This window comes from Thamnophis elegans, chromosome 2 (assembly GCF_009769535.1).
Source record: "Thamnophis elegans isolate rThaEle1 chromosome 2, rThaEle1.pri, whole genome shotgun sequence".
NCBI lineage: Eukaryota > Metazoa > Chordata > Lepidosauria > Squamata > Colubridae > Thamnophis > Thamnophis elegans.
The window spans coordinates 135608736-135631897 of NC_045542.1; the positions used below are offsets into that span (position 1 = coordinate 135608736).

The 23162-nt window shown below is 43.3% G+C and overlaps 1 protein-coding gene across 2 annotated transcripts in view; it reads right to left on the reverse strand.

The window, feature by feature from the left end:
• The window catches only part of SLC25A26 (solute carrier family 25 member 26), a 241107-nt gene extending 221332 nt beyond the window's left edge, over window positions 1–19775 (reverse strand). The window contains exons 1-3 of one of the 2 annotated variants that reach the window (XM_032210169.1): window positions 19615–19775; window positions 18846–18953; window positions 3593–3696 (exon numbers count right to left, since the gene is read on the reverse strand). In XM_032210169.1, coding sequence (XP_032066060.1) covers window positions 3593–3606 — 14 coding nt within the window. In that variant the 5' untranslated portion in view covers window positions 3607–3696; window positions 18846–18953; window positions 19615–19775. Of the gene's footprint in view, window positions 1–3592; window positions 3697–18845; window positions 18965–19614 lie in introns of those variants that run through there. The other variant, XM_032210171.1, reaches the window with a different exon arrangement.
• Window positions 19776–23162: the final 3387 nt, after the last annotated feature.

The window sequence follows — 23162 nt, forward strand, 5'->3', positions numbered from 1 at the left end:
GATCAAACTGTACTTACAAAATGGTTGCCAGGTAGATTTGCTGGTTCACAAAACACTTGTCCTAACAAAGGTAGCCAGTTGTAAAATTTTCATTTAACTCTTTCCCATTCAGTCTGAGTGGCACCTCACGGTAGGCATGTAATGGTGATGAGCATTGAGACTTTGCTTGGGAATTTAATAATTTCTGTTGGGTGAAAAAAATTCAGTCTGGTTCCAAGCTGGGCGAAAGAAAATGCTGGAAACAAAATGGAGGTTGATTGGAAAGAAGTACTCTGTTTATTGATGAGCAGAACCAATAACAGCATGTAGTTCTGGGACAGCTGACAAAATGGGGTTGGGATAGGTTGGCTTTTATACATTATTTGGGGTTATGTGTTTGAAATGCTCCAAGGAGTTGTGCAATGTAGTGAGCTTCCTGTCTTTTGCTAGTCTAATGGTGGCGGAGTAATCCTACTATATCCTAAAAATCCTGTCATGTCCTCCTTAATCCCATGAGATGGAGCAGAAGGTGTTTTGTTTATGAATAGATTGGCCCAGTCTTTCTTAATGGGCACAAAATATCTATCTCTAAATGCTAAGTCCTCGACTTACGATTGACAGCCGGCAACAGCTCAGCCATGCCTGATTGGCTAAGGCGCGGCTGGCTGAGCACAGGCTGCCCGAAGCATTCCTATTGGTCACCCTGTTTGACAGCTCTGAATTCATTATACATAGTTATATGTTGCTGTTTTACAAATAAATCTCTGTTCGCTTACCTCAGGGAGGGCTGCATCTTTGCCAAACTGGATATGGCACAGTCCTACCAGCAGCTTCTGGTGGATGACGAGGCCGGGGCGGCCCAGACCATCTTCACCCACCGCGGGGCTTTCCGTTGCCGCCGCCTTCAATTCGGCGTTTCCATTGTCCCGGGGATCTTCCAGAGCCTCATGGAGCGATTGCTCCATGGGCTCCCAAGTGTAGTCCCCTACTTCGATGATGTCCTGATCGCTGCACGCAGCCACTCAGCTCTCATTGAAGTCTTACGGAAGGTTCTCGAGAGTTTCAGGGGCAAGGGCTTAAAATTAAAGCACTCATTTGCTGTGCCAAGGATGGAGTTCCTGGGCTTTTTAATAGATGCCCAGGGCATCCACCCTACCTCCTCCAAAGTTGCTGCCATTAGGAATGCCCCAACGCCCGCCTCTAAGGCGTTCCTTGGTCTTTTAAATTTTTACATGCCATTTCTACCTCATAAGGCATCACTAGCTGAGCTGCTGCATCAGTTGCTTAACTGATCTGTGGCCTGGTGCTGGGGCAGCCGTGAAGCGCATGCGTTCGCGGCTGTCAAAGCTATGCTTATGTCAATGGCTGTCTTAGTACAGTATAGTGACAAGCTGCCGCTGATGCTGGCATGTGACGCCTCCCCTTTTGGTCTGGGGTCGGTTCTGAGCTATGTCCTCCCCAATGGCTCAGAGGCCCCCATAGCTTTTTATTCCCAGATACTCACTCCTGCTGAGAGGAACTACAGCCAGATCGACAAGCAGGCTCTGGCTGCCGTGTCCGGGGTTAAAAAGTTCCATGACTATTTATACGGATGGCATTTTACGCTCTTCATTGACCACAAGCCATTCCTTGGGCTTCTGGACAGTGACCGTCCTACCCCTCCCATTCTTTCTCCTTGGATGACCCATTGGACTGAGTTCCTAGCAGCGTATTCTTATATGCTGCAGTACTGTCCGGGCAAGCAGCTAGGGCATACTGATGTCCTCAGCTGTTGCCCTCTCCCTACTACTGACCTGCAACCTGTACCCTCTTTATCTGTGCTGTCCATTGCTTCTCTTGATCTCCCATTGACTGTCTCGGACGTGGCGGCCCACTCTATGGCCGACACTGTCCTTTCCCAGGTCTTCTCATGCATCTTGAGGGGCTGGCCTATGGGCAAGGTCTCCAAGGAGTTCCGCCCCTTTGAAACCTGCCAGTTGGAGCTGTCCATCCACAGCGGGTGTTTGCTTTGGGGGGGTAGAGTCATCATCTCTCTCCGTCGCCAGGTGCTTGACCACCTCCATAGGGACCACCCAGGCATAGTTTGCATGAAGGCGTTAGCTGACAGCTATGTCTGGTGGCCCCGCATGGATGAAGAAATAGCAGCCTGGGTAGGCCGTTGCTCCCCGTGCCAATTGTCCTTCCCTGCTCCACCCACAGCACCTGCCTGGGACTGGGAGGTTCCTAGGGGACCCTGGTTGAGACTCCACCTAGATTCCGTGGGTCCGTTCCATGGGCAGATGTTCCTGGTGGTTGTGGACACCTATTCCCGCTGGGTGGAGCTTATCCTTATGTCTTCCACCACCTCAGAAAGCACTTTGTAGGCCTTGTGGCGCCTCTTCACAACCCACGGGTTGCCGGACATTGTCATGTCTGAAAATGGGCCGCAGTTTGCGTCCAGGGCCTTTTAAGAGTTTCTGGCCATGAAAGGGATCTGCCATGCACCTACCGCCCCGTACCTTGCAATGGCCACGCGGAACGTGCCGTCCGCTCGGCCAAAGAGGCACTAGGCAGGATGGATCGGGGTGAGCAAGGGTGGCCGCTTACCTCTTGGGTCAGCACTCCACCCCTTGCCCTATCTCCAACAAAAGCCATGCCTGCGAACCACCCTGGACATACTGCACCCACTCTATACGGGGCAGCAGCCTGGCAACCTGGGGGCCCATCCCCACACCTTTGGGAAAGGGGACCTTGTCTACGCTTGGAATTTTACTGCGAATCCGAAGTGGGTGCCTGCCACCGTCACTTCAGTAAACGGTTACTGCTCTTACAGGGTCGGCTTCCCAGATGGCAGTGAATGGCAGCACCATGTTGATCAACTGAGGCGCCACCTTCCACCCGAGGCTTCCTCTAAATCTGGCCTGTTGGGTCCAGCCGCCATCATACAGCAGCTGGTCACAGTTGCGCCACAGCCCGCGATTCCACCATTGAACGTGGCTCTGTTTGAGGCCTTCGCCCAGTCAGGCCTTCCCTACCCTGCTACCACCTTCCGGCAGCCGTTCCAAGTTCCACCTCCATCTGTGAACGCTCTTCCTGGTTTCCCCCAACATAAGGCCTTCACCCAATCAGGCCTTGCCTATCCGGCCACCACCTTCCGGCAGCCCCAACCTGGTTTGCCTCCATCTGACCCGCCCCCTCGCCCAGACTTACCTTTTCTGCAGGATCCGCCTTTGGGGGTAGGCCGCAATGACGTCAACCGGAGCTACACTCCCTTCAGGGACAAGCTACCACAGGGACCTCTTACCTCATTGATGATGCCTCCACAACTGAGGCGTTCTGGGTGGGTCTGAGGCCGGCCCGCCTACTTAAGCGATTACGCATGTGCTATCTTTGTGCAAGTGCCCTCGTTAGGGGGAAGGAGTGCTAAGTCGACTTACGATTGACAGCCAGCAACAGCTCAGCCGTGCCTGATTGGCTAAGGTGCGGCTGGCTGAGCGTGGGCTGCCCAAAGCATTCCCATTGGTCGCCCTGCTTGACAGCTCTTGTATAAATAGCTGTCAAGCAGGGCGAGGTGCTGAATTCGCTGTACATAGTTATCTGTTGCTGTTTTACAAATAAATCGCTGTTCGCTTACCTCAGCCGCCTCATGCCTCATCTGTTCCTTCGAATGTAACACTAAACACTTCAGGCATCTGCTGGAGATTATTGGGGCTGCTTTCTGCCTTTGTTAAGATTTTTCTTAATGGAATAAAGAAAAATACCTAGGTGAGATTTTTAAAAAGTCCCAAAGTCAAAATAAAGAAAAAATATTTCAGAAAGCAGCATGAAAACACACTTTTGAAAGTAGAAACAGCATTGACTAGCTAAAGAAAAGGACATCGGCGGGGCAGTGGTTAGAGTGCACTACTGCAGGCTACTTCTGCTGACTTGCCAGCTGCCAGCAGTTTGGCGGGATCGAATCTCACCAGGCTCAAGGTTGACTCAGTCTTCCATCTTTCCGAGATGGGTAAAATGAGGATCCAGATTGTTGGGAGCAATATGCTGACTCTGTAAACTGCTTAGAGAGGATTGTAAAAGCACTATGAAGCGGTATACACTTGACAATGTAAGTCTAAATGCTATTGCTATCTTCTTTTTAATCTAAATCTAAATCTGATTGCCAGTATAATTCTTCTTTAATATCATTTCGTTAGGATTATTATTATTATTTTTAGAGAACCTCACTTAACTGCAGTTGCTTAACAATGGTGGCAAAAAAAAGACCATAAAATTGGACTTAAGAACCACTTCGCTTAACATCAGAAATTCTGGTTCCTAATTCTGGTTGTAAGTTAAAGACTACCTATACTGAATAATTAAAAGTGACCCACTCACATTTCTTAGAAAAGCCTATTAAATTCAACAGGACTGCTAAATAGGCATGCAAAGGTACTGCAGTTATGATGTCTGCATTATCATAAGCAAAAGACACAGCAATTTAATTTGTAAAAACCAGGAGAAAAGAGATCGTAATTTCCTTTTCGTCCAATAACTGGACTAACTCAAAGGAACTCTGTAAAAATAAATTGCATTTCTGTTATGCATTTCCTTCCCCATTGTATGTCCACCTACTTCATCAGACAAATTTACAAGAGTTAACTTTGTTACTTGTTTTGTAGACTGTGGTTGAAGCTAAGTGCAGGAAGGGGTATGTTTGTTTATATGTGGAACTGTTTTCTTTGTCAGACTTCCAGAAGTCTCTACTTATTTCCTGCAAATGGACTCCAAATTAAGATATATCTGGCTGTTTATTTAAATCAATAGCATTTGAATGTAGTTCTGAATCATTATTCCCACATGGCTATTTTACATTCTACTGTTTCATATAACACAGCGGCAAGGATAGTCATCAGGAGAATGAAGCCAAACAGCTTTTCATCAGAACAGAAGTGTTTATAAAAACCAAACAAATAAAGAAAACCTGAATGGAGTAACTGTTGCTCAGCCAAGATGATCTCTAACTACCCGGATATCTTTTCAACATCATTTTTTTTTTTTTTGTCAAATGTTTACATATCTTCTGACATTCGTAGATCTGCAATTGCCAGGCCTTTTTCCTGAGCTGTGGGATAAGCCAGGGATGTGTTCACCCAGATTATATGTTCTGTTTCAATTAAGTCAGTTTGGTTCTTTTTTAAGGCACAAGGCTAAAAAAGCGGGAGACCTTGAGTTCAAGTCCTGCCTTAGCCATGAAAGCTAAGTCCCTCTCTCTCAGCCCAACCCACCTCACAGAGTTGTGGTGGTGGGGAAAACACCTGAGCAGGGGATTGGACTAGAAGACCTCCAAGATCCCTTCCAACTCTATTATTCTGTTAACACAGGGGGGGAGCAAGGTGTGTTGGAGTTATTTGTAAAAATAATAAAGGAAGGATAAGGTAAAGGTTCCCCTCACACATATGTGGTAGTCGTTCCTGACTCTAGGGAAAAGTCCTCGTTTCAAAGCCAAAGAGCCAGCACTGTCCGAAGGGCTCTGTGATCATGTGGCCAGCATGACTAAATGCCAAAGGTGCATGGAACACTGTTACCTTCCCACCAAAGGTGCTTCCTATTTTTCTACTTGCATTTTTACTTGCTTTTGAACTGCTAGTTTGGCAGAAGTTGAGACAAGTAACGGGAGCTCACTCCATTACACAGTGCTAGGAATTCAAACAGCTGAACTGCCCAACCTTCTGATCGACAAGCTCAGTGTCTTAACCACAGAGCCACCTCTTCCATATCTTACCTTAAAGGAGAGATACAAAATAATAAATGAATAAATCTATGTTTATTCAACCTGTTGTGAGTTTCTATGTCTGTTCTTTTTTAAACATAATTGTACTTTTTAAATTAAAATTTAAAAATTTTAAAGTACAAAATTACAATCAAAAAGGGAAAGAGAGGAGGAATACAACAGAGAAAGTTTAAAAGAGAAAGATTATCTAGATCCCTTCCCGTCGGAATTTAGGCCTGGCTACAGCACGGAAACCGCTTTGGTCGCATTGATTGATGATCTTTGGAGAGCCAGGGATGGAGGTTATGCCTTCGTCCTAGTGCTCCTTGACCTCTCAGCGGCTTTCGATACCATCGACCATGGTATCCTTCTGTGACGACTGCGGGAGGTGGGGGTGGGAGGCACTGTTCTACGGTGGTTCTCCTCTTACCTCTCGGACAGGTCGCAGTCGGTGTTGGTCGGAGGGCAGAGATCGACCCCTAAGCCCTGACGTATGGGGTACCGCAGGGTTCGATCCTGTCCCCCCTCCTGTTTAATATCTACATGAAACCGCTGGGTGAGATCATTCGGCGGCACGGGATAAAATACCACCAGTATGCGGATGATACACAGCTGTATCTGTCCGCCCCGTGGCAACTCAATGAAGTGGTGGATGTGATGTGCCAGGGCCTCGAGGCTGTTAGGGACTGGATGGGGGCTAACAAACTTGTACTCAATCCAGATAAGACCAAGTGGCTGGTGTGTTTCCCTCCTACTAATTGGCCAAGTGTTCCATCTCTCAGGCTGGGGGGTCAAACAGTACGCCCCTCAGACAGGGTCCGCAATTTGGGAGTCCTCCTGGACCAGGGGTGGGTTTCAACCGGTTCGCGGCGGTCCCTGCGAACCGGTTGGTTGGCAAACCCGGAAGTAAGTAACCTCCGGGAACGGCGAAGGGCCCACCCACCCGCCCGCACTCCTTACCCGGTTTTGACGAGTTCTGCGCTTCGACGCATGCGCAGGACGCATACAGCGCCTGCACGATCCTCCAGGAGCAGCTGGAGCATCGCACAGACGCTAGTACGCATGCGTGCGCTGCGCGCGTGCACGAGGATGCCGCCGGCCCCGTTCCAACCGAACCGATTGGAACGGGGCGAGAAACCCACCCCTGTCCTGGACCCACATAAAAAGATTACTTCCAATATAGATGCAGTTATATAATAAAATACACTCTTGTTTTAGTTTAACAAAAAAAACCTAAAAATAGAAAGATAGAAACCAAACAATCAAATATCTCTGAGAGAAATGGGCAGTTAAGAAATATGAAACATAAATAAATTAATGAAATAAATAAATAAAATAGTAATAGCAATGGCATATGATATAATCTCTTAATCTGAATATGTATGTGTACATATATGTATGTATATATGAGTGTGTGTGTGTGTGTGTGTATAAAATCAATTCCAAAAATATACACAATATTACTACATATTTCTATAATAAAAAATTATAATGGAACATCCTCTACTTTCAGATCACATAAATGCCTGAAAGGTAAAAATGTGTGATTGCTCTTTTAAATTGTAGTCCACACAGAGAGATTGCTGAGTTGTTCAAATTATTACCAAACGTATTTGTTGCCTGAAAGTGAAAAAAAATCATTTAGCAAAGCATTTTTATCAACCGAGTGTAGTCAGTCTGGATAAACATTCCATGTATAGTTTCCACTGGCGAGAAAAGGCAAAAAAAGGATTAGAACCTTTTGAACAGATCTGGTTCCATCCAGCAGAGGGCAGGAGTGCAGCTGGATCCAGGGCGCACAATAGGAAACAACACACTAATTCCGTTTTGTGTTTTTCCCTGTCTGTGTGCTTGTGCACGTGGACAGCAGCATGGGATTTCATGTAATGTAAAGAGGCAGATGATCTGAAGGATGAATCTCTTTCATCCCAATAAATCCCAATGCAACTGCATATTTATCTATGAGAGGTATTGTTCATTATCTTGTTTAGGTAAGCTTTTTCCTGTCCTGGCAGGCTTTTGTGATCTGTGAGTTGAGTCTGGTTTGTCTTTGGCCAGAGAAACACACTTTAAAAATGGTTTTATCGTCTTGCTTTTGAAAGTTATTTTTTCTGTGTTTTTTTTTTAAATCCATTTAAAGCCATCACGTACTGCTGCTGTTTCTTTTTAAACAGGAAAGTTAAGCATGTCTCTGTGCACGTAGAAAATCTCCACAAAAATTGGGGAGGTTTTAATTTTCAGGCCAGGTCTTTCCAAATTAAAGGTCATTGTTGCATCTAATAATGGAGATTCACTTTCTTGTTATGTTGGAATAGTTCATTTCTTACAACAGGGATGTGAATCATTCAAATCTCTTTTGGGTTTCAGGTTCAAAGACAGAGGAGCTTAATTCACGTTTGAGATTTAAAAGCAACAAGATTGATTCAATTCCAATTAAAGTGAGGTTTAATGTTCAGTTCGATAAATGATTCAGCTACAGACTGTAATGAGGAAGTATCAAAATCCTTCAAGTGCTTCCTTTTTAGTAGAATATGATCAAAACATCAAAGGTGGTAGATCCTTTAGAGGGCATCAAATTTACCAAGTTGAAGCTGAATAGCTTCCAGAGTTTTACTACAATAATTCTATGAAATGTTTCCTCCGTACCACTTTTAAGACAGGAAGGAATGAAGAGAGGCATCTTCAATTGTCCATCAAAAGGCCTTTAGAGGAATTGTGTTGAAATCACTGCAAATAATGTCCTACTCCAACTTAAAAAAAACAACTTTCAAACATCTTTTAAAAGCTAAGCTTTAGTAAAGATGAAAGAGTTTACCACTTCTTGAAAGATGCTTTTCCAGCTTGTTCATCTTGTTGGCAACAAGTAGCTCACAGTCTTATCAGTGAGATGGGGAGCATATAAATTTAATTAATAAATAAATAGCTAACTACTTACCTCTGCACTACATAGCACATCACATTCAGTTCCTGTTTATGAAAAGAAATCATTAGAGGCTCTGTGAAGCCAGAAAGCACCAGAAAACTTATCAAATCTCTAGATCACCTTTAAATCCTGTTAAGGAGTTTGCTCTAGCACATAGGTGTCAAACTCGATCGCGTCATGTGACATATCGTGATGGGGTTTTTTGCGTTTGTGGAGCTGGTGGGTGTGGCCTGTGTGTGAGGCCCACAGACCTCCAGTTTGACAGATTTGCTCTAGCACTTCTTCCTCTATGGTATTGCTTGCCTTCCCATCACTCACTGTTTCTCAACCTTGATGACTTTAAGATGTGTGGACTTTAACTCCCCGAATTCCCCAGCCTTGGTTGAGAAACATTGTTCTAGAATCTAGATGCTTGTTTTGGCACTTTGATAATTTTTAAGTCTCACAACTACGTCAGATTTTTAGCTTGGTCTTTTTAGTCACCATCTGTTTCTTTTTTCTGATTTGTATTCAGTTTTTAATACTTAAACTCTGCCAGACGCCTAGAGTCCAGCTGGTTTCAGGCAGTCAGATAAATGTCATACATATATAGTGATTCAAATGCATTTAATTCATTATGACAATGTAGAGCAACTCAGAGATTGGCTCTGACAATTTTGTTTGAAGGAATGATTCAACTGACTCTACTACAAATTGAATAATCCCTTTGGACTTGTGTATAAACCTTTAAAGATCCCTTATGGGGTAGCAAGCGGATTGTCCAGGAATGGAAAGCTATGGCCCTTCAGGTGTTGTTGACCTATATCTTCTACCATCCATTGGGCTGTTAGAATTAGTTCAAAAACATTTGGAGTTTGTAAATTCTCAAATCTCACAGCTGTGTATTTTCTTGGCCTGCTGAAGCTACTGATCCCAGGAAAATCCAGGTCTGGTTTAAGATGATCCCAACACATGCTTCTTGTATGTCCACAATGCTCCCAGATCACAGTTTGCTTTTCAAATCTGGATCTCTGTATTACATAGTGATACACAACCTACTACATAGTGAAGGTTTCCTGTGAAGAATATCTTGCAAAGACCTAGCTACACTACTAATCACATATATTAATGGGTATCTTAGGCTCTGCTTCATCAACTCTGTCATACAATAGCAATAGCACTTAGATTTATAATTTATATGCTACTTCACCATGCTTTACAGCTCTCTGTAAGCCGTTTACAGAGTCACCATATTGCCCCCAACAATCTGGCTTCTCATTTTACTGACCTCGGAAGAATGGAAGGCTGAGCCAACCTTGAACCAATGAGACTTGAACTGCCAAACTGCGGGCAGCTGGCAGTCAGCAGAAGTAGCCTGCAGTACTGCATTCTAACCACTGCACCATCAAGGCTTTCCAATGCCTCTTAGAGCATTTTCTCTTTCTTTTTTCCCCCAGTTTAGCATTAATTGTTATTGTAGTTGGTCGCACAGTCAGCCAGTTTGGATTTGGCATTTTAATCCACCTATTGAGTCCTTCCCAATGTCTACATCAATTCATCTTACCATCAACTCCCAAAACACAATTATTAGCTCTTCTGCTCTCCATACATCATATTTGTCGTTATCCATCACTTTCTTCTCCCTCTCTCTCCTCCCCCTCCCTACCTCTTTTCTTCCCTCTGTCATTTTCCCTACTCTACTTCCCCTTCCTCTCTCCTCCTTCTCCTCTCCCTCCTTTCCACTTCTCATTTCTCTCCTCCTCTTCCCCCCTCCTTGCTTTCTCTCCTATACCTCTCTTCTTCCCTCACCTCTCTCCTTTTCTTCCCACTCTTCATCTCATTTATTTGGTGTATTTCAGCTCCTGAGCAAGCTCCATTTTATGTTAATGGTATTTATAGTTCCTTTTCAATATACATATTTGATTTTAAATATATTCTCCTCCTTTCTTAAACAAAAAATAGAACAAAAAAGTATACATATATAGTCATTGCACTTTTAAACCCCACCCTTCCCAGCCTAATTTTGGTCGAGATGTAGACCTGGTTACCATTCCAAGCTATTCTCATCATTATCTTTCCACATCTTGGATTAGATTACCCTTAAATTGTCTCTAAATGACAAACTTCACTGTTCAATGTTCATTAGGATTCCCTTAATCTATTATATAAAATGACAAGCAGTAAACATTTCACTTTGTTTATCTTTATATATATATATCTTTTTACTGTTTTCCCTATACCACTGCCAAGTCTGATGGAGTTTTTTGTCTGCTTTTTATTTCTTTCCGTTTCTTCCCCTTTGTTAGCAATAGCAATAGCAGTTAGACTTTGATTTGATTTGATTTGATTGCACTTATATGCCGCCCTATTCCCCGGAGGGACTCAGGGCAGCTAACAAATCAAAGGGAGGGAGTACAAACAAGGGGAAAAACAACAAACAAGAAACTACAAAAAGAATTTAAAAATAATCAACAGCCACACAGTTCAAGCGGGGACGGGAACTCGTCAGCCCCAGGCGTGTCGGAACAGCCAGGTTTTAAGGGCTTTGCGGAAGGCCTGAAGGGTGGTGAGGGTCCGAATCTCCATGGGGAGTTCGTTCCAAAGGGCTGGAGCAGCCACAGAGAAGGCCCTCCTCTGGGTGGTAGACAATCGGCATTGGCCGGTAGATGGGATTCGGAGGAGGCCTAATCTGTGGGATCTAATAGGTCTGTTGGAGGTAATTGGCAGCAGGCGGTCTCTCAAGTACCCAGGTCCAATACCATGAAGGGCTTTATAAGTGACGACTAGCACCTTGAAGCGTATTCGGAGACCAATAGGCAACCAGTGCAGCTCGCGGAGGATAGGTGTAACGTGGGTGTACTGGGGGGCACCCACAATCGCTTGCGCGGCTGCATTCTGGACGAGTTGAAGTCTCCGAAAGCTCTTCAGGGGCTGCCCCATGTAGAGCGCATTGCAGTAGTCCAGTCTTGAGGTCACAAGGGCATGAGTGACTGTTGCTAGTGCCTCCCGGTTCAGGTAGGGACGCAATTGGTGCACCAGGCAAACCTGGGCAAATGCCCCCCTGGTCACAGCTGACAAATGGTGTTCTAAAGTCAGCTGTGGGTCCAGGAGGACTCCCAAATTGCGAACCCTGTCTGAGGGGCGTACAATTTCACCCCCCAGCCTGAGAGATGGAATATCTGGCCAATTGTTGGGAGGGAAACACACAAGCCACTCGGTCTTGTCAGGATTGAGTGCAAGCTTCATAGGGCTTTCAGCCCTCTCTAAGAAGTTTACAGAGTCAGCATATTGCCCCCAACAACAATCCAGATCCTCATTTTATCCACCTCGGAAGGATGGAAGGCTGAGTCAACCCTGAGCCGGTGAGATTTGATCAGCCGAACTGTAGAACTGCAGTCAGCTGAAGTAGCCTGCAGTGCTGCATTTAACCACTCCGCCACCTCGTTGCCTTGCCCCCCTTCTTCTTCTTTGAATTCTTCTTTAGATCTCTGCTTCCCTGGATTCAGGATTCTATTTAGGCTTGATTTTAATGATTTATGCATATTTTTTATAATTTCATGTAGTTCTTCTAATTCCCAGTTTTCCATGATGTTCAGTTCCAAAGTTATAGTTAATTATACAAGTCTTGTTTCAGAGTTCTAATCCACCTTAAGTTTATCTACTTCAACTGCTATGGAGAAACGCAATGGGACCCATCTTAGTCTTTTGTTATTACTTAATATCCAGTTCCAAGATTGCAGTTAATTATACAAGTCTTATTTCAAAATTTCTGCTCCACCTTAAATTTTGTTAATCCAAGTAGTTTGAAACCGGAAGAAAAGCTTATGCCATCTTAATCTTTTGCAGAAGAGAGAAAAAAATAGAAGGAAAAAGAAACCTTCGTATTTCCCAGTTCTTGAGTGTGATGTTTTATTCTTTCCTTTAATAACTGCTCAAAATAAATCACTTGCAGCAAGCTTGTAATCAGCCAAGAGTTTCTCTTGCCTCCTTCTAACTTATGGCAGTTGATTAATTAAAACTTCCCTAACAGTCAAGGTTAAGATTCCGTTATCAGTAAGAAGATGTGATTTTTTGTTGTTTATATTAGCTGGGAAGAATTCAAACAAAGTAAAACTCTTCGGGATCCAAAACCAAATTTAAAGTTTATAATTGTGTGGGTTTGCCACTTCTCTGATTTCTATCCTTCTGTCTGAAAATCGTTACAAACAAAGAGCTTTGGGGGGCTGGTGTTACAACCCTTCACCTTCCTTTTTCCTTTTCTTTTGGAGAAATAAAGTCCCGATATGACAATCAATATTATTTATGTTCTCAACATTTCTTTGCCTTTTCCAGGTTTAATTTATAGTTGTGGGTTATATAAATTTCCTTACCCGGCCTTTCATCTCTTCCATTCCCCTCTAAAATTATTTTGACGAAAACTCAGCATCTTGTCAGCCATGTTGAAGGCTGCCGCCCCAACTCCAATTCATAGGCAAATCTCTAACCCACGAAGGATCTGTTGCTTCCCTCAGGGTCTGATGAGACACTGCCCTTCTTCGTCCCACCTCCAGTGGGGGTTCGGATTCAAAAGAATCTCGGAGATGGTTTGTCAGACAGGGTTCATGTGAGACTCTTAAGAGCCCACACACCCCACGTCTGTCCAGCTGGACAACTTCCTGTCGACTCCACTTTTCCCTTGATTTTTTGTAGAAATTGACCCTGTAATACTCCCCCCCCCAACATTCTGTTCATATTTTCATTACATTATTTCAATAGTCATTTGAGGTTTTCCTGTACATTGTATGACTTCCCATTTTTAACTTGCATTGATGCTTAGTCTTGGCAGTTTGTTTACATAATCAACCAATGCGCCCTTATTTCTTAGACAGTTTGTGTGACTTTAAGGAAACCTTTGCTTAATATAGAGCCAAGGTGGCGCAGTGGTTAGAGTGCAGTACTGCAGGCCACTTCAGCTGACTGCTATCTGCAGTTCAGCGGTTCAAATCTCACCGGCTCAAGGTTGACTCAGCCTTCCATCTTCCGAGGTGGGTGAAATGAGGACCCAGACTGTGGGGGCGATATGCTGACTCTGTAAACCGCTTAGAGAGGGCTGAAAGCCCTATGAAGCGGTATATAAGTCTAACTGCTATTGCTATTGCCTCTATTTCTGCTGGGCAGATATAATCTATCAATATCACTACAGAGATGTAATACAGGGATGTTGAGCAGTCATCATCTTTCTTATTTTTGGTCCATCCTATCCAGTTCAGCTTGTGTGCAATTAATAATTCCAGTAGTGCATCATATTACTTTCCATAATGTCCAAATTATTAGCCATCAAACTCCCAGTGTACTCTGCATTGTATATGTGAGTTTACATTATAGGACTTGTACTTGGCCATGACTTAGGCATGTTTGTCCATATTCATAGGCAAGGTCTTTTTTAAAAAAAAATAAGACTAATTATGACAATAACAAAAACCATGCTTGAAGTACTGATAGACTGTGTTGTGATACATGTCTCCTTTGATTTTTTCCCCCTCCTTTTTACAGACAAGGCAAAAACAACAACAACACCACCGCAATGGCGATTTTTTTTTTAAAAAAAGAAACATCTGCTGAAAATGTTCCTCTCTAGAATTTTTGGAATGTATTATAACTTAAATGTTTCTTGCCCCTATCATGAATAATACAGATCACATCTTTTAGAAAGGGAAGGCCTTCATTAAGCCAATGTTTCCATGAACTATTCTGTAACTACTCTGGGACAACCCAAGTGCATGCCAGCATTGAGAAGAATTGCAGACGAGCTTATTAGAAACAGAATAGCTACAAATTGAATGCCATCCTTGCCCTGCTATCCTAAGTCAATAGCAACAGTTTAGCTGCCTGCTGGGTTTTTTTCTTGGGGTGGGGTGGGGGGAGATGAGGTAATATCTGAAAATGAAAGTTTACCATATTGCACAACAATAGCAATGACACTTAAACTTCTATACCGTTCCACGGTGCTTCACAGCCCGCTCTAAGCAGTTTACAGAGTCAGCATATTGCCCACAACAATCTGGATCCCTATTTTATGGATGTCGGAAGGATGGAAGGCTGAATCAACCTTGAGCCACTAGGAATCGAACTCCTAGAGTGAGTGGTAAGTTAGCCTGCAATACTGCACCACAGCTCTAAGCTGACATTCGAACTCTTTCTCCACATGGAACACTAAGGGCTTGTGTTTCTTGTTACAAATCAATGTAAAGAATGTCCTTACAAATTTTGAGGTGCAAATACCTGATTAGGCTTGCAAATATTTAATTTTCCTCAGCATCGGGTCTTTGCAAATCTTTCACAGAAGTGGTGGGATTCAAATAATTTAACAACTGGTTCTCTGCCCTAATGATTTCTTCCAACAACCAGTTCATCATACTGCTCAGTAAGTTAACAACTGGTTTTCTCGAAGTGGTGCGAACTGGCTGAATCCCACCACTGTTTCACAGGGACAATTTTGAAAACTATGCGGGCATGTTTGGAGCCCTTCCTGGGGAGTTCTCATGTGCAGATGCGCCAGGCAACAACGGTGGTGGCGGCAGAGATTGCCTTAGCTTTCCACCATCCTGGAACTGTGCCACACCGGGGAGTTCTGCACAGACGCACCTGACAACGGTAGCGGCAGAGATTGCCTTAGAGTCACTTAGCAACCATGTTACTAATTTAACAACTGCAGAGATTCACTTCATAAATGTGGCAAGTTATGTCGTAAAATGTGGTAAAACTCACTTAACAAAGGTCTCACTTAGCAACAGAAATGTTGGGCTCAGTTGTGATTGTAAGTTGAGGATTACATGCAGTAGTAGATCACAAACTCAACATGTCCCATCAATGTAATGCCGCTGAAAAGAAGACCAATGACATCTTGTGGAGGGTTAAGAGGAGTATAGAGTCCAAATCATAGGCGGTAATTATTCCACTCCATTCTTCTTTGTTTAGGACTCACTTCGAGCATTATGTCCAATTCTGCATACCTCAGTTTACAAAAGCATTGATAAACAGGAGCAAGTCCTGAGAAAGCCTACAAAGATGGTGGAAGGTCTAGAATACCTGTAAGAATTGGTTAAAAAGCTTCCAGATACAGTTAGCTTACAGAATAGGTGGAAAGGAGACATGCAAACTAATAAATATCTGTCACATTATAGAGGATTCAGACTTATTCTCACTTGCTCCAGAGGGTAAGACTTGAACTGATGGGTTGAAATTCAAGGATGTAGATGCAGATCAGGCATTAGGAAGAACTTCTTGATAGGTTACCGCATGGAGTGATTTCTTCTCCTGAAGGTTTTGAAGCAGAATCTGATTAATCATCAAGTGGAGATCATAAATCCTGTAATGTCCTGAAGGGTGGACTTCAGGACATCTCAGCTCCCTTCCAACTCTATGATTCTATGGATTGGATGAACCTGGGAACACTTTCCAATGGAGCTGCATAGCTTTACTCAGTTCTTATCAACGTATAGGAGCTGTGGTGGCACAGTGGTTAGAGTGCAGTAGTGCAACCTATTTCTACTGCCTCTCGGGCTGCCTGCAGTTTGTCAGTTCAATTCTCACCAGGCTCAAGGTCAATTCAGCCTTCCATCCTTCTGAGGTCAGTAAATGGGAACCCAGATTGTTGGGGGCAATATGCTGACTCTGTAAACTGCTTAGAGAGGGTTGTAAAGCAGTATATAAGTCTAAGTGCCATTACTACAGTATATGGAATCTCCTCAAGGCTTGTAGACATCTTATCTGCAAGAAACTTGTGTTGCTATTGCACAGATTCTGATTCATGGTTGTTAAATGAATCTGGCTCCCCCACTGAATTAGCTGTCAGAAGGCTGCAAAAGGTAATCACCTGATCCCAAGACACTGAAAGCATCATAAATTTGAGTCGGGATTATTTTATTGTATAGGGAAGGCTTTCTTTGTTTCTTAAACAATGACTCATAAATCCTGGAAAATATCCAGCAGTTTACCCAAAGATCCCGAGATCTATCTTTTGTCCCTCTTTTCTAGATGGGAAGATTCAGTAGGAAAATTAAATCACTTCTTGCCCAACCAAAGGAAAGTATTGTTAGGTTGCACTGAATAATGGTGGGTTGCAGTTTGGTGCATGAGCAATTTTATGTGTACACACTCCCTTCATCTGCGCATGCACCAAATGCACACTCTGTGTATGTGCACAGTTGCCCATAAATAGGTCTGCATATGTGCAGAACATTAAAAAATGAAAAAAAAAACCTGCCATGCCAACCGGGGAACCAGTTCAGAGGTGTGGCAGCAGGGGTGGGTTCCTGCCAGTTCTAACCTCTTCTAAAGAAGAGGTTCCACAAATCTACAGTGCTGCTAGAACCGGTTCCAGCTCCCTCCCCCCGCCCTTCTGCACATCATCAAGATGAAGAGTGAGAGGAGGAATTCTAGGAGTTGAAGTCCACAAGTCTTAAAGCTGTCAAGTTTGAACACCCCTGGGGGGGTATTTTTCTAAAGGGTTAGGGATGCAAGGATCTTGTAACTTGACAGCTTTAAGACTTGCGTGCTTCAAATGCCAGAGTTTCTGAGCCAACATTTTGGTTGCTAAGCAAGAGTGTTGTTAAGTGAGTTTCACCACATTTTACAAGTTGGCCCTGCCAGTCACATAGCCGGCAAGCAACTCCCACCCAGTCACATGGTTGGCAAGCCACTCCCACAAAGCAGACCACACCTACAGAAGAAGTTCTAAAAAAAATTGAAACCCACCACTGCGTGTCAGGCCTGGGTCACTGCCGGTTCCGGCGACCCAGGCCAGCAAACCACTACCGGTTCAGTCGAACCAGTAGGAACCCACCTCTGGTTCCTTTCTCATTCCCTTCTTTACAAAGAAAATAAATGGAGACATTTCAGGGGATCATTCACTGGAAAATCTGCCATTACAGCCATGTTTTCACAATCAAGAGATCGTGGCCTTGGGTGTGCAGCAATCATCAAACAGTGTGCGGTGTAAACGTTTGTTTAGAGCTTCAGTAGCAAAAATGATGATCTTTCCCCCAAAAAATGTGCAGGACTCGAAATAACTGTATTCTATACCCAGAACATCGTAAAATAAATGTAGTAACTGAAGCAGCCCTAAGTAATACTAGCTCACATCTAATTTGAACTAGCAACAGTCACAAAAAGGTTCTGGAAGATATTATCAATCCTCGAGTTTCTGCTTCTACCCACAAAGCATTGCCATATATAACAAAAGGCAAATGTTGCCAGTAAATCATTTTCTCCACTTTGATCAAAGCCATAAGTTACAAAGCTATAAAAGAGATTACATCTCTATTTATATTCCTTAGACCCAAAGCATAAAAGACTTATGTCCTTGGTGTGCATATGCCTGTTGCAGGTCATCCCTGATTTTAACCTTTCAAATCCTATCTAGCTTGGCCCAAGTTTCCAGGGTCATCATATCTGACAAAATTAGGCCACCCTGTGTGCTCATCCCAAAACAGCCTGCTGAAGAAAAGAAAAGAATGGTAGGCTGGGAACAGCAAGCTTTCTTAATTGAGGCACTGTTCTGTTTGCAGCTTGTAGGAGCTATTAGCTCAGACACAGAATGCAGCAAGTCCTCACCTTATGATCACAAACGAGCCCAACATTTCCATTTGTTAAGTGACAGTTGTTAAGTGATTTTTACTCGACTTTACGACCTTTCTTGTTCCACTTGTTTTTCAGTCAAACTTTTTATTGGTTTATCAAAATATAAAATACAAAGAAAAATTCAATAAAGTAATAGTAAGAGCCGAGGTGGCGCAGTGGTTAGGGTGCAGTACTGCAGGCCACTTCAGCTGACTGTTATCTGCAGTTCAGCGGTTCAAATCTCACCGGCTCAAGGTTGACTCAGCCTTCCATCCTTCCGAGGTGGGTGAAATGAGGACCCAGACTGTGGGGGCGATATGCTGACTCTGTAAACTGCTTAGAGAGGGCTGAAGGACCTATGAAGCGGTATATGAGTATAACTAAAAAAAATAGAAAGCTAGGAGGAGGGGGAGGAAAAAGGGGGAAAATATGGTATGAAGAGGGAAAAGGAAAGAAACAGGTAGCAATTTCCGACTCTCTTTAGAAGAGTAGAAGACAACATTACAACCACAACGTTTTACTGTGATCACAGGGATGCTGCAACAGTCATAAGTGTGAAGAACAGTCATGTCATTTTTTCAGTGCCATTGTAACTTCAAACAGACACTAAATGAATGGTTGCAAGCCGAGGATTACCTGTACATATCCTGTCAGACATAATGCAGCAGACATGTTGCAGATATCTTCAAACCACTTTCACAAGTGAGGTATGGCTCCCTTTGACACAAACTCCAGCCTCACCACCTTTGGGGAAGAGAGAGAAAACGCATTTCAAATCTTGAAGTAGAAGATAGGGAGTATAATTTGGAGTTATTGAGCTGTTATCCCAATTGTGGGGCCAGGTTGGGCAATCTTCAGAACCAGTGGGATATATTTTAGAAACCTAGACAGGTCATTTGCCAGGATTAAGGTTTAGGACCAGCTCAAGTACAACATTATACATTCAAAAAAAGTAATTACTGTTCAAGAATACTACATTGCAATATAACCAAAGCAGATTACACATTAGAGGAAGGGAGGGAGGGAAGGAGGGAAGGAGGGAAGGAAGGAAGGAAGGAAGGAAGGAAGGAAGGAAACTTTACAGTGGAGAGAAAATCCAAGCCCCACTATCAGGGAGTGAATGATTTTAGAATGATGACCTAAAGACTGAGAGAAGAAGGCTTTTCAGGGAAAGGAGAGACAAATGAGAAAGTGAACTTGACTGAATGGCAAGGAAAAAGAAAAATAAGCCATTGCTTAATAGAATATTGAATATTCTTTATTGGCCAAGTGTGATTGTCTTGACTGATCTTGAAAAACCTAAACTGAGCTGGGTCTAATAGGTAGGCTGAAGATCACCAGAAAATCCAGATGGTAGGCTGGATAGGAAAGGCTTAAAAAAAAAATCTAAGAAGTTAACAGTTACTTGTAGTTTTGCCATGATGATTATAAGGACATGTCGATGAAATCACCAAGATTTGGCCTTGACCAGGAATGTCTTCAGGGTATAGTCAACACAAATAAGGACGGAGGTGCGATGCTTGCAATGCATATGAAAAATAAACAGCCATCTGTACAGTCACTATCTTGATTTATTTTGACCATATCTTGTGGACATCCTTCCGCCTCTCTGAAGTGACGGTCCTTCCTTTCATATTTCAAGAATAGATAAGAGGGGAGAGAGAGGGAGGGAGGGAGGGAGGGAGGGAGGGAAGGAGGGAGGGAGGGAGGGAGGGAGGGAGAGAGAGAGAGAGAGAGAGAGAGAGAGAGAGAGAGAGAGAGAGAGAGAGAGAGAGAGAGAGATTACAGTTTCTGTGTACCAAAGCCAACATATTTTGATGTCTTTGTCTTCATATAATAAATACAATATAATCAAATATAATTAAGTATAATTAAGTTTAAAAACACTAAACCAGAACATTTTTAATTAGGGTTTATTGCAAAACCATAATGACCCAGTTTATACATAATGCAAGGCATAGCAGCTGAGCTCTCTCATTACTCTAAGCCCCAAACAAGCAGTACACATTATGGTTGAACATGATAAATGAACACCACCTATAAGTGCTTCCCATATATTTTAAAATATGGGATGTGAATGTTTTTATAATTACAGTTGCCTCCCTTCTTCCATAAACTCTGCTGTTGACTAGCTTTTTCTTAATAATCCTGACAATATGAATATTTCAGTGCAGTAGCCCAGAACTAGGCCAAATGAATTACTGCCACGTGAACATTTTAGATAGATCGATCCCAGGATTTTAACTCTGGAATCAAAGGGAAAACCAGGATTGAGTTACAGGATGGATGTGTATCGTGGACCGTGTGGAATATGAATCCGCAAAAAGATCAGGGAACGGCATGAAACAATTCAAACGTCCATTTCAGGAAACATTATCCTTCGGTAACTAAGGCCACAGCCCAGCAATAATTTTTTAAGGAAACCAAGAGTGTTCTGGTTTCCATCAGAAGCAACTCTATAACCCATATTTCCACATTATGCTTTAGAAAAAGGGTCAAACAGCAAAAGAAGAGAAAACGCAGAGAAGGGCTGATGCATCCAGCACTAAAGGATGTTTCCCCTGGATATCTATGGCATTTCAACATTTGTTGAAAGCGGTGGATTTTAAACTCCAGGCATATGCTTCCCACTTAAAATTAAACAATAAGGCTGTAGCTTTTATAATGCAGAGCATCGCTCTGCTGTCATTCCCATATAATATGTGTCCATAAAAGAAGATAATGTGTCATTTTTATTATTTATTCAGGCACCTCTTTCCTTGCAATGAGGCCTGAAATTAAGCTTTTGGGGATCCTAGTGATTCCAGTCAGGGAGATTTACTCAGCAACCTTGCAGAGGCCTATTCAGAAGAAAAGTTTGATTGATTCCAATGAGCTGATTTGCAGGTGAGCGAAGAGAAATTTCGTAGCTTGACTCCCTAGATTAATTCATCACTGAAACCAACAGCCTTTAACATGTTTCCACTTGGCTGATGGAGCTCCTTGGTTTGAAATGAGCTCCATTATCGCCAGATTCCCCCTGACCTTGCAAGGGATTCTTCAAGGCTAGGCCTAGAATGAGCTTATCTGCCAAAGCTTGGACACAAATGCAGTTTTTGTGTGTTTGCCATCCTTTTTGTAATAGGGTTGATGAAAGAAATGTCCTTCTCGGTTCGGGGAAAAAGTGGGGAAAAAGACACTGGAGACATGGAGGCTGCTTGGAAAGATGGTTTATTGGTGGACAGGACCACATGGCTTGAGCCCTGAACAGAAAAGGTGATCACATACTTCAATGTTGGTGGAGAAGAAGAGAAGGGCTGAGGGAGGGGCTTGCTAGGCTTTTTATAACCTATTCAGTCCCACCTCTCTGTTTCCTGTTCCTGTGTAAGAAATGTATTCTGATTGGTTGTCAGACTCCCATGGGGCCATACAGGGGCTACTCTCTAGGCTGTGTTTTGAATCCAGGTTTGGTTGAGTTCTCAGATGCCATGTGGTGAGTTGGGTAAAGTTCCTTAATCCCATCCCCCCTGGAGCTGAAGTCTTTATTATGTAAAGTGGACTAGCTTGGCCTTCTTAATGGCCCACTGACAAAGTGTGGATGGGCAGGAAGCTACAGGCAGCTATTCTGTCTTTTAAAACATGTTTCTTTCTTTTCACATCCAGCGAAATATTCTGCCTTTTCAATATTTCCTAGGATACTTCATGTTTCTGGGAGAGGGCTGGGTGATAACTTCCTACAGGGTCCAGGGGTGGTATTCACTTACTTTCCCTACTGTTTCGCAAATGTGAGCGCGCCCTATCTACACATGCACTCGGCTTTCTGCACATGCACTTTGATCGCATTGTGACTTGCATGCATGTGCTCAGCTTGAAAACATGCCTAAATAGGATGGCATAGAGCCTGGGCGAGTGGGCAGGTAGGCAGGGCCACCCGTTATTTCTACTGCCAGCTTGGCCAATCCGGTCCAAACCATCTGAATACCACCTCCGATAGGGTCCCTTTGGCAAACTCCACTGCTGCTGATTGAGCTTCTTCATTGTTTTTCTTCACTAGCAGTTCTGAGTGCTCCATATAGGATTGGATACAGAGCTCTGCAGGGCTTGACTGTTTTCAACAAATATTGTGAGGGGAACTACAGGTAGTCCTCAACTTACAACAGTTCATTTAATGACTGTTTGACGTTACAACAGCGCTGGAAAAAAATGACTTATGACCAGTTTTCACACTTAGGACTATTGCGGCGTCCCTACAATCACATGATCAAAATTCAGGTGCTTGGCAATTGACTCATATTTATGACAATTGCAGTGTCTTAGGGTCATGTGATTCCCCCCCTTTGCGACCTTCTGACAAGCAATGGGGAAGCCAGAGTCACTTAACAACCGAGTTACCAACTTAACAACTGCAGTGATTCACTTAACAACCGTGGCAAGAAAGGTAATAAAATGGGGCCAAATTCTTGCTTAGCAACAGAAATTTTGGGCTCAATTGTGATTGTAAGTCGAGCACTACCCGTATTTCTCCTTCCGAAGAGTCAACTTCATCATTTGGGTTTTGATTATAGCCTTAGAACTCCAGATGATCAAAGACGGGTCTTTTATGTCCTATGGGGAATGTACAGGGAGTCTTTGACTTACAACCATTCACTTAGCGACTTTTCAAAATTACCACAGCACTGGAAAAAAGTGCCTTATGACCAATACTCACACTTATGACCATTGCAGCATCCCCATGATCATGTGATCAACATCCAGGCAACCGGCATGTATTTATGATGGTTGCAGCACTCTGAGTCATGTGATCACTATTTGCAGTTACCAACTTAACAACTGCAGTGATTCACTTAACAACCGTGGCAAGAAAGGTAATAAAATGGGGCCAAATTCACCTAACAAATGTCTTGTAAATTTCCCAGAGGGCTCCTGACAGGCAAAGTCAATAGGGGAAGCTGGATTCATTTAACAACTGCATAA